The sequence below is a fragment of the Propithecus coquereli genome, unplaced genomic scaffold, assembly GCF_000956105.1.
Source record: "Propithecus coquereli isolate 6110/MARCELLA unplaced genomic scaffold, Pcoq_1.0 Scaffold6, whole genome shotgun sequence".
Classification (NCBI taxonomy): Eukaryota; Metazoa; Chordata; class Mammalia; order Primates; family Indriidae; genus Propithecus; species Propithecus coquereli.
This window is the reverse complement of record NW_012151951.1, coordinates 5,358,872-5,370,389: the sequence shown is the minus strand read 5'-3', so window position 1 is coordinate 5,370,389 and position 11,518 is coordinate 5,358,872. Positions and strand designations below refer to the sequence as shown.

The following is an 11,518-nucleotide window of genomic DNA, read 5'->3' as shown; positions in this document are numbered from 1 at the left end:
AATCAAAAAACAGCTTTTCTTGGTGGGAAATTTTATAGGACAATTAAGAGCATATTATTTTCTCATAATACAGTAGAATTTGTTACAATTTATGAGATTTACACCTAAGATGCATTTTAAAGAGACAAAGGTCTATTACTATTCTCATTATTATTATGCAGCCATGATAGGAAAGAAACCTTTTAGAATTCAGAAGAATTGGAAAGGTAGACACTTAAGTTTTCTAATTTCTTTAAAGTGACAAAAAAATAAGATGTCCTGTTCTTTTGGCAAAAGCTCATTCAAGGCTTGTTCAGAGTTTATCCAAAACACCTGGATGTGCTGATTTTCTTCTTGGAAACCAGCCAAGCCTCTGAAATGGGTCAGTGTGCTTTAGGCACTCAACTACCTCTTCCAGACATGGTCTTTTAAGCACAGGTGCTAAGTGGAGGGTCTGTCTGAGCCTTACTCTCTGACAGGAACTTGGCAATCCAGGCAGTTCTTAGAATTGGCTGCTCTGAGGGATTCATCGTGAGTTATTTACAAAGCTTCAGTTGTTCAGGTCAAACAACTCAAACTCTGAACACAGGGGCAGGAGTGGAAGGGACTGGAATGGTAGTTAAAGGTGACGTGACTGCATTGCTTCAGAAAGTAAGACAAAAAGTTTTTTCTCGGATTCCATGAATACTCATTAATAATTTCATATATCTCGAGTAGCTACAATCTAAATGATTTTTTGGACTCCCCCAGGAATAAACGTAGTGATGTTTAGGCTTATAATTAGCATTTCCTAAAATAACATATGCATATTTCTTTAGTTTAGTGTATTTGTTTTTATTTTTTGCTTTTCCTTCTACAGAGGCATAATGGGAGCTAGCTACCCTGTCATTTCTTCTTATAGTGTAGTCTGGCTTCCCTGGACTTTAGAAATGCATGTTTTTTACTTTTAACTTTTACCAATGCTGATATAATTGAGGAAGGAAATTTAAGACATCTAGTTCAGTGCTTTTAGATATTAAGGAGGAATCTCTGTAATCTATTTTGGTTTGATTTTTATAATTGAGTACTAAAGTTATTCTTACAACCAACCTCCAAATTAATAAGTTTACTACTACAAATCACATCACATAATTATGCAGTTAAACTATATGCAACAAATCAACCAACAAAAAAAATTGTGTTACTCTATTGTCTAGCCAACCTAACATATTGTATTATAGATAAGTATAAGCAAGCATTTCTAAAACCACTAGATGGCATTCATTCACTGTAATTTTGGCCAAACAGCCTTCCAAAGCTTTATCATGATATGCAGGGTTGGGGGAAGGCAAATGTTATCCATTATTTGATGATATTTTTCTATCATTTAGCACAATGACAAAGCTCAGTTTTATCTTTTCCTGGCTGCTTTAAATGAAATCAACAAATATTTATCAAAAGCTTTATTCAAGGATTCTTCCTGTTTGAGGAAAGTTGAAAATCATCTTCACTACGGTGGTAATGTATTTACTTACAATATCTAGCAGAAAATACATGCTATGTACAGTATATCACTTAATGTTCTTTTATTTCATTGTTTTACTAATTTATGTAGGTATTTCCTATGTAGCTACTTCTATAAAGGTTACAAAAAGGCATACTCCCTTAAAAACTTTTCTAATATTTTAGATGGCATTAGTCTTCAAAATTAATATTTGTGAGCTGTGGGCCAAGAGCTCTTGATGATACATAAAGGAGTCTTCTATGATCTTAAGAATGTGTGAGAAATAGTCTCCTAAGTACACTGAGGCCTAAGAACCAAAATGGCCTTTGATATTAATAAAAGCTTGCAATTTGGTTCTGGAGAAAAATCATGGAATGAAAATTCCCAAACCTCAAACTCCCAGCTAAAAGATTTGGAGAAGTTATTAACAGGAACAAGTCAATCAAAGCTCACCTTTTTCGTTGGAGGTCTAGGTGGAGGTCTAGGTTAATAATATAAAATCCAGCACTTACCTGTTCTAATATGTTTTGAAGTCTCTCTATTTCACAGTCTATCACAAATTTCTTCTCTTGTCTTCTATCAAGTTCTTCTAGAAGTTGCCTATAGCTGACATCATTAAAATTTTCCACACATATAGCGCTGACATGCCAACCATTTTGTCCTGCTTTTTCCATAATAGCTTGGAGTATCGAGTATCCTATTGGGGGAAAAAAGAGTTACTGAAAATATGCTTTTACTCCCCTTTAATGACTTATGCAGGCACTGAGTCTACATCAACCTTTTTATGTTCCACTGAATGCTTAGAAACTTAAAAATCTGAGTGGCTATTTCCGAATCATTTGTTCTTGCTTTCTTTACTCAGGGCTACAAAATCTCTTAAAATATTGATTCAATGAAGTAGCAATACCATACTTTGTGTAAGCTCTCAAAATCTCTTTATTTACTGGAGAATATTGTGTTGCTCTTCCTAGACACATTTTTGATGAAATAAACCAAAGACCAAATCCAATACCACCTGTAGTCAATAACAATTTCGTAAACACTTTTTGTTATTTTACTCACTAGAGAGAACTCATTTCGCACAACTGTTTTGACTCTCTCCTTGAGCAAGGTAGTAGCAACATTTTTGGTTCAACTACAGAAGGGAAGATGTAAATGAAACAGTACAATAGTACTTATTGTGAACCCATTATCGTCGGTGCCTCATGTGGTGAGGTGGACAGATGTATATTGAGGGGCATTATTTAACTCTTCCTCTCTTGGCATGGGAATGGTATAGATTGGGGGTGAGTTGAATGCTTACTAAGTGACACACTGGACTCTCGTAATTGGGTAGAGGAGAAAGACATCAAATAAACAAATGCAACTTAGTTTTACAAAGGGTAATAATGATAGCAGTACTCGAAGTGTTGGCCCAAAAGAAGAACTTGAAGAACTTGAATTGGGTCTTGCAGGTTGAGAAGGAGGCTGCAAGATTGCTGGAGGTGGGAGAGTTTATTAGGAGAAGACAGTCTGTTTATTAGGTGAGAGAATAGGAGGGATGGTTCCCAGCCTATCCTTGATCTAAGTCTCTCTGCATCTGGAAGGAAAGTCATCTGGTCCAGGCCTCTGGGTTAAGGAAGGAGCTATGTGGTAATCCCAGCACTTGGGGTATATCTTCATGCCAACGCTGTCTTGAAATCTTTCTACTTTTTCCACTTCTGAGTTTTGAATTGTAATGTGAGAGAAGAAAAGAAAAAAAAAGATTCTTTGAATCCCTAAGTAGCCCTCAAACAAGGATTGGTTAGAATCAGAGCCTGTTAGGCAGTTATTTTTTACTTTATGGTTTAGCATAATCAAAATATTCTAGTCTTCTTTAAGAAAGTCTAACAGTTATTTGAGCTCATTCTATAGCAGCTGCCTATAGTTTCTCCCTCCCTTGGTTCTGAAATTAGAGAGCTGGATGGATTAAAAGTGAAGATTTAAAATGAATGCACAGCACTTGCAAGATAAGAATATATTTATTTTGTTTTCTCATTGGTATATGAGTCTCACAGATTCAGGAATTTTGACATACCTTTTAAAAGGTATGTTTCTACATGTCAGATTTTCAAACATTGCTGATGCTCAGTTTATATCAACAGATGGAACTGATGATGAGATCATATTTGAAATATAAATTACCTGATATCCTGCCAAATGAAACACTGTGGCAGTCAGGATTCATTTTTATCTAAATGAAAAAAATTCCCCAAAGAGGAAGAAAGAGGGCATGTTAATTACTATATAATTATTCTGGTATACCTATTGCTCCATTTAGTCTTTCCTTTTGTAATGCACGCCAGTAATTATCTTTTCAAATCTTACCTAGATCCCCCCACCCTAAACCCAGGATTCTTTCTCTTGTTTCCTATTCAATGCATATATAACATGATGATATGAAACCTTTCTTAATATATGTGTTCATGCCTCATTTATTTTGTTACTGGGGCTTGCTCTCTGATGATAACTGAGGCAATATTCCTTTTATTCAATTTTTGACACCTATGAACATGTTCTTTGACTCAATATGAACGCTTTTAAAAATACCAAATGACATCTTACTTTTCCTTTTTCTCCTTTTATCATCATACCAAAATAATTCTAAGATATTTTTTATTTGATTGAGCATTGTAAAAATTATAACTATCAGCCACACACATTGAAGCAGTCTTCCTGCTCTCTGGGATTAATTCACAGCTTGGCACAGTTCTCTAAATATTGCTGCTTTTTTTTTTTTTTGGCATCATGTGGCTGTCAGGCCTCATGTCAGTACTAGGCATCCATGTTGTTATTCTCCTGCTGACATGACTTTTACAGAATGAAGAGCCACACACTTTCTGGTGAAATTTATATATGTTCCCACTTACATTACAAGATTGAAAGATTTATAACAATGAAACAAAATCATAATTCAAATCTAGCATTTCATTATCTGATTTTTTTGATTTACAAATGATAGTAGAATTGAAATAAGAACAGTAGGACACAATCTTTGTTGAATGGCAAAGAAAGTTGGTCATCTAAAAAGCCCCATTAATCATAGTCGGAAATAAATACCATCTTTTTAATGCGGTGCAAAGGACATGCAGTTATAGTTTCAGAGCCTGGCTGAAAACTTATATTCTGTTATAAGCTGTGTTTGATTTTAATATACTCTCTTATTATTCATTGCTACTTAGATATGTATGTTTTATTTATTTGCCAAGATAGCTGGGAATATATTGTAACTAGGAGAAAATATTGCTCTCGAATCTATGATTATGTAACCTAGTTGTTATATAAACTATTATAGAAAATCACAAGTCAAGTCATGGCATTTCTACATTTGGCTATGATTTGTATCTCCTAGTTATTAGAAAATCTGTAATACAATATTGTTCGCCAAAATGTAAATACTGCAGTTCTGGGTGAATATCACAGAAAATTTGCTATGGTAAAGAATATTTTAAATCTTGTTTCTACTCTAAAAAGCTGTATAATATTTTAATTCAGTATGATTTACTGAAAACCTACTATAGCCAAGATTCTATAAGGTATATCAAAATAAACAAAGATGTGATTCTTGTCTTTACAAGGAATTTACTATCTAGCAAAGCTATTAGGTAAATTATCCATTATGCAAAAAACACAGCATTGTATAAATAGCTTCAAAGAAATCAAAATAATTTTTTAGAATACTAGAGAGAGCATACTATGAATATATCACTTTATTGCATCACAATAAGTAATTAAAAGCTTTTTCATAGTTATTAAAGAACACTATCAATTATGCAAAAAACATTTGTTTGTAAATAACATAATGATATTATCAACTATTTTAAATAGAATCAGAGTAAACCAAGCAGTCCTGAGCTACTGCATCCTTACACATCAACATTTTTTACATCATCCGTGGATAATGACCTATTTTGGATGAATATCACCTAAGAGATGTCACTGCTGAAAATACAAGCTGGGCTTATTTATTTGATATTCTCTTTTGCAACAGTAATTTAACTGTCTATACACAGAGCAGCAGAAAGAGAAGCAGCAGAAGAAATTTATGCCAGGGAGAAGATAATTTTAAAAACAAAGAAGTTATCCATACGCCATAAAGAAGACTCTACTTGGATAAGGACTAAAAAATGTCCATTGTGCTTGAGAAGGTCGTTAGTGTACTCGTCATGAGCCGGGTCCATGGTCAATGGAATGCTGGATATAGAAGTCATACATTTCAGAGCAGTAAGAAATTGAGGAGAAAACGGGGAGAGATGAGAATGTAGACATTAGCAAGGAATATTATCAGGGTAACGAAGTAATGAGATGTAGGCTATGCTGTTTTGATGAACATGGGACAGAGAAACATCTAAGCTATGTGAACTGGTTTGGAAAGGAGAGGACTGGGTCTGTCCCATGGGGAATTGTTGAGCCAGAAAAGAGGAAGTGACAAGGAGAGATAGCAGCCACTTGTACTTACTCAAATTGAAGCCTTCCTCATTAATCTTACAAATTGCTATGCAGGTACCTGCTACTATACCACCGATTTCTCTGGTCTGGCACAATTGTCAGTGTCCCAAACTAGTATATTTGAGGACAAAGGTGTGTGTATCTGGAATTCTACCTCACGCTGTGTATTGACTTGAATCATAGAGAGAAATAAGATTCTGTAATCCTCACTACATTTAATGCCACCATGCTGACACTGTAGAGCAGATTTAGCAACCATTTAGTTCGGACTCTTTCCAAAACAGCTTAGTCCTGAAAACAAAATGTTCAAAGGCCACAGTCTGAACCCCAAGATCTGAGCACACAGAAAGGGTAACCAACATTTTCTCTTGTTAAAATTATCTGCAGCTGTGACTATAGCATTTATTTAAGCCATACGTCAAGAAGGGCATAGTGAAAATAAGCAAAGATTTTCCCACATACACAGCTTGAAACTATGCATGTAAACCTGAGATAAAATGGAATGTTTTGAGTTTTCCATTTTCTACAAATACTCAAGAGGAAAAGTAGAAAATCCATCTTCAAAGATGGATTGAAAAATGACCATTTTTCAATGTAGTCATTCTGGGCCCCAGATTTTCCCGAAGGCCTCTTATAATTTCTGACAATAATATTAAATATTTATGGTCTCCCCCAGTATTCATACTTTGTACAGACAACACCTTACAAGGGAATTTGATGCTTTAGGTCTTTATAGGTAAAGCACTGTAGCAGAGTCTACAAGTTGTTCGCTGCCGTCGGTTCTCCCCTTCATCCAAAACAATGGAATTTTAACCTGGACATATGGACAGTCAGAATAAATCATTTTCTTGCCTCTCTCTCACCTCTGTAAGTTGTGGCCAATAGATTATAATTGGAAAGGTTGTGTGGAAGCTTCGGGAAACTTTCCTCAAAGGACTCCATGAGCATACTTTTTTCTTGCCTACTTGACCTTTCGTCTTGATGCCAAAATGTGAATGCCACCCCTTGGTCATGAAGTTAAGGCTGTGAATGATGGAATGACCAGACAGAAGGAAGCTGGGTCTCTGGTTTAATGAAATGACATACTGCTCCCTGATCATCTACCCAGCCTTTTAAATGAGAGAAATAAATTTGTTATCTTGTTTTACCCATTAATATAGCTTAAATGGTTTTCTGACGCATATAGCAAGTATCCTCAACTATTTGCCACAAATTCAAGGTGTTAAGAAAAGAATAGATCCCTTCAGGGGGAATTTCATTGCAGGGAGAATGGCTTGGACTGCGGTAGGGTCCTTAGAGAATTGAGAGGGTTTGATGGGTAGAAATGGCAAGGAGGCAGAAGCACTGTATCATAAGGCAAAGGCACAGAGGCAGGAAACTTGAAGAACACTTAATAGGTGATTAATAGTTGATAGTGGATAGAGCAGTTTGCTGGAGTCATAGTTTTATAAACTCCATTATGTTTATCAGCATTTCACAATACAATTGGACCTCATAACAGCCCTATGCAGTATGTACCATCCCCACCATATCAGTGAAGAAATAGATATAAAGGTAGTTTATGTGACATATCAAAGCAAAACCCTATTAAGTGGCAGAGCCGTGAATTGAACTCAGGTCTTCCATTCTTCAGTCTAGGGGTTTTTCACCACACTGGGGTGTGCAAGGAGAGCAGGAGATTAAATTAGCAAGAAAGAGTGGAGTTGTGATAGAAAGACTTTTAGATCAATTTCTTTCTTTCTCTTACAAACACATATCTTATTTTAAAACATTCCATCAGTGTTGCCTTAAAGATATGTACAAACTCTGACAATTTCTCCCCACCTCCACCCAGGTGCAAGCTGTCTGTCGAGGATTATTGCAATAGCCTCTGTGTAGGGTTCCTTTCTCTGCTTTTGCTCCCTTGGCACTACTCAGAGCACAGCTGTGAGAATGAAACTTTTCAAGCCAGCCAGATCACACCACTTATAGGTCAAAACTCTCCAGTGGCTTCTTCACACTGGCCCATGAGGTTCCACGTCTCTGACTCCATCTGCTGTGCTCCCACTCTCAAACATCCCCAACAGTTGCGCCCGCTTGCAGGTGTGCTCTGCCACAGGTTTGGCCCTGCAGTGCTGTCCCCAAGCTGGGTCTGCGTGCTTCGTCTTTTCGCTTTGGGTTTGTACCCAAATGCACCCTGTTCAGTGAGCCTAGAAGAGTGCCTGGCATCTCAAAAGCACTTAATAAATACTTTTGAATAATTAAATACTTAAAGTTTACAAATTATTCCATTGAAAACAGTGAAACACCGAAAGCTTTGGAGCAGGGAAGAGACAGATTTATAGAACTGCTTTCACGTTAACTTGACATAGTGGAAATGATGGATAAGAGTGGAGAGAGAGGAAAGACAAGGAACCCAAATAGGAGACTACTAGAATTAACACAGGCACAATACAATAACTCTTCTAATATAGACTAATCCTACCCCCCCTCAAAAAGAAAAAAGAAAAAAAAGGAGAGTGTCCATTGCTTGCTTTTCTCTAAATTCTATCCTTGTTTCCTCATTCTGTACTTATAAGAGCCAGGGGATTTTTCATTATATCAGGTACAGCATATGTAATTGCCATTTCTATTGATCAAAAATAGTAAAATATCAGCAATGTCGTATTGTTCAACCTAGAGCTAGCTTCTCAATCACATAAGTAATATTAAGTGGTATCGGAGTGACCTGAAAACTACTTAATTTCTACTTTGTACATTTAGGCCCTAAAAGAATGTGGCAGGTAAATGTGAAAACTCCCAAATCTGGGCAAAAGGAGATCCCAAGTTGTAGGAGCCAAAAGCCACACATATCTCAGCTGGAATACCTTATAATATGTCTAGAAACCAGAAAATTTCTCCACAGTTTTCATTATCAATATTCATAACAACCATCTTGAGTCATTCATGAAAGCTAAAATAAACTTCAAAAACTCAGAATTAAGACTAAGTGTGAATCCATTTGAGAAAGAACTCCATTCTAAATGATAGAAACAGAAACACTTTTGGTACATAGAAACAAATCCTGAGCTAACCCTAAAAAATTGGCTCATTGGTTGAGGATACAAGATAGCCAATGCTTTACATAGAATTCTGGTTCTTCAAAGACCAATTTATTCTACTCTATGATGAAGTTTGAGTCTCATAGATGTCATTAATTAATCATGAAAGCAATCACTAGCAACAAAACACACAGAAGTGTTACACAACATATTAAATATCAGTTTGTTATTTTCACATGCCAAGCTATGTACTGTAAATAATATTAATTTGGATCTGGCTTTTATACACAAAGTCCAAACCAGTCATTTTGGTTGATTTGAAAGTGATATTTTAAAATGTTACTTTTGTCTTTTCCTTAGAGCAAGAGTAGCAGTACATAATTTTCTTGTGATGATTCTGGTGAAAGGATTTGCATACAATTACAGAGATGATTTCTGTTCCTAGCAGGAACAAACACAGGATGAAGTAAGTATTCACCATATGATTAGCCTAATTTTTATATCCCACTGGGGCTAGCTCAATTCCAAGAAGTAATTGTAAACTCATGTCAGGGACTGATAGTGAATATATTTGATTACTCACTATTAAATTTCTTTAGTGGGAAAATGTCACTGAGGTGATCATCTAAATACACAGTGATTTCTTGAACACCATGCCAGGTGACAAATGGTAGGCCTAATGGCAGACTCAGTTACTTTTACCTGCAAAATTGTTTTCTCATTTCAGCTCTGTAGGTCTCAGGCAGGTTATTTAAATTCCTTCATTTTCCACTTTTGACTTTCTATATAATGAAGATGATTAATGTAAAATTTTATCAGTCATGATAATTTTTTTCCATAGCTGTAAATAAAAATCACCTTCATTCTCCATGGTAGAGGTAATTTAGACTTTTGTTGTTCATGTGAGGGAAGTACATCATGGATTCTTGATATCACATATTCTCCCTTATGGTATCAAGGAATTCCCTTGGAATTCCTTCCTACAACTCTGGAGAATCATAGTTTATAACTCAATATCCCACACACCCCCAAAAAGAAAAAAAAAAAAACACAAAACCCAGCTCTTACTCTTTTTCAAAAAATTTCCATATGTTTTGGGGGTACAAGTGTTTTTTGTTAACACGGATAAATTGTATCATGCTGAAGTCAGGGCTTTCAGTGTATCCATCACCAGAATAGTGTACACTGTACCTGATAGGTAGATTTTTATCATTCTCTCCACTCCTACCCTTTCCCATTCTTAGTTTTCAATGTCCGTTACACCACTTTATGACCATATATATCCATTGTTTAGCTCCCACTTATAAGTGAGAACATATGGTATTTGTTTTTCCATTCCTGAGATACTTGACTTAAGAGAATGGTCTCCAGTTTCATTGAAGTTGCTGCAAAAGTCATTATTTCATTCCTTTTTATGGCTGAATAGTCCTCCATGGTACATATATACCACCTTTTCTTTATCCATTACCAGTTGTTGCACACTTGGGTTGATTCCATAGCTTTGCAATTGTGAGTTATGCTGTGATAAACATTTGGGTGCAGGTGTCTTTTTGATAAAATAACTTCTTTTCCTTTGGGTAGATACCCATAAGTGAGATTGCTAGATCAAATGGTAGGTCTACTTTTAGTTCTTTGAGGACTCTCCGTATTGCCTTCCACAGTAGTTGTACTAGTCTACATTCCCATGTAACAGTGTATAAGCATTCTCTTTTCACCACATCAGCACCATCTATTGTTTTTTGACTTTTTAATGTCCATTCTGACAGGGATAAAGAGGTATCTCATTGTGGTTGTAATTTGCAATCCTTGATAATTAGTCATTTTTTCATTTTTTCATATTTTGTTGGCCATTTGTCTGTCTTCTTTTGAAAAAAATCTGTTCATGTCTTCTACCCACTTTTTGATGGTTTTGTTTTTTTCTTTCTGATTTGTTTGCGTTCTTTGTAGATTTTCGACGTTAGTCCTTTGTCACATGTATAGTTTGTGAATATTTTCTCCCACTCTGTAGGTTGTCTATTTACTCTGTTGATTATTCCCTTTGATGTGGAGAAACTATTTAGTTTAATTAAGTCTCATTTATTTATTTTTATTGTTGCTGTATTTTCTTCTGGGGTCACACATATAAATTCTTTGCTGAAGCCAATGTCTAGAAGAGTTTTTCCTACATTTTCTTCTAGAATTTTTATGGGTTCAGGTCTTACATTTAAATCTTCAATCCACCTGGGGTTAAATTTGTATATGGTAAGAGACAGTGTCATTTTTCTGCATGTGGCTATCCGGTTTTCTCGGCATCTTTTATTGAATAGAGCTTCCTTCCTCAGTGTATGTTGTTGTCTGCTTTGTCGAAAATCAGTTAGTGTAAGCTATATGGTTTTATTTCTGGATTCTCTACTCGGTTCCCTTGGTCGATATGTCTACTTTTATACCAGTACCATGCTGTTTGGTTACTATAGCCTTGTTGTTAATTTGAAGTTAGGTAATGTGTTACCTCCACATGTATTCTTTTTGTTTAAGATTGCTTTGGCTATTTAGGCTCTTTTTTGGTTCCATATGAAATTTAGTATTATTT

At 35.6% G+C, this 11,518-nt stretch overlaps 1 protein-coding gene across 1 annotated transcript in view; it reads right to left on the bottom strand.

The window, feature by feature from the left end:
* The window catches only part of GRIA4 (glutamate receptor, ionotropic, AMPA 4), a 548,228-nt gene that overhangs the window by 114,803 nt on the left and 421,907 nt on the right, over window positions 1–11,518 (bottom strand). Inside the window, exon 4 of the mRNA XM_012659122.1 lies at window positions 1,916–2,159. Within this exon, the coding sequence (XP_012514576.1) occupies window positions 1,916–2,159 (244 nt within the window). The remainder of the gene's footprint in view (window positions 1–1,915; window positions 2,160–11,518) is intronic.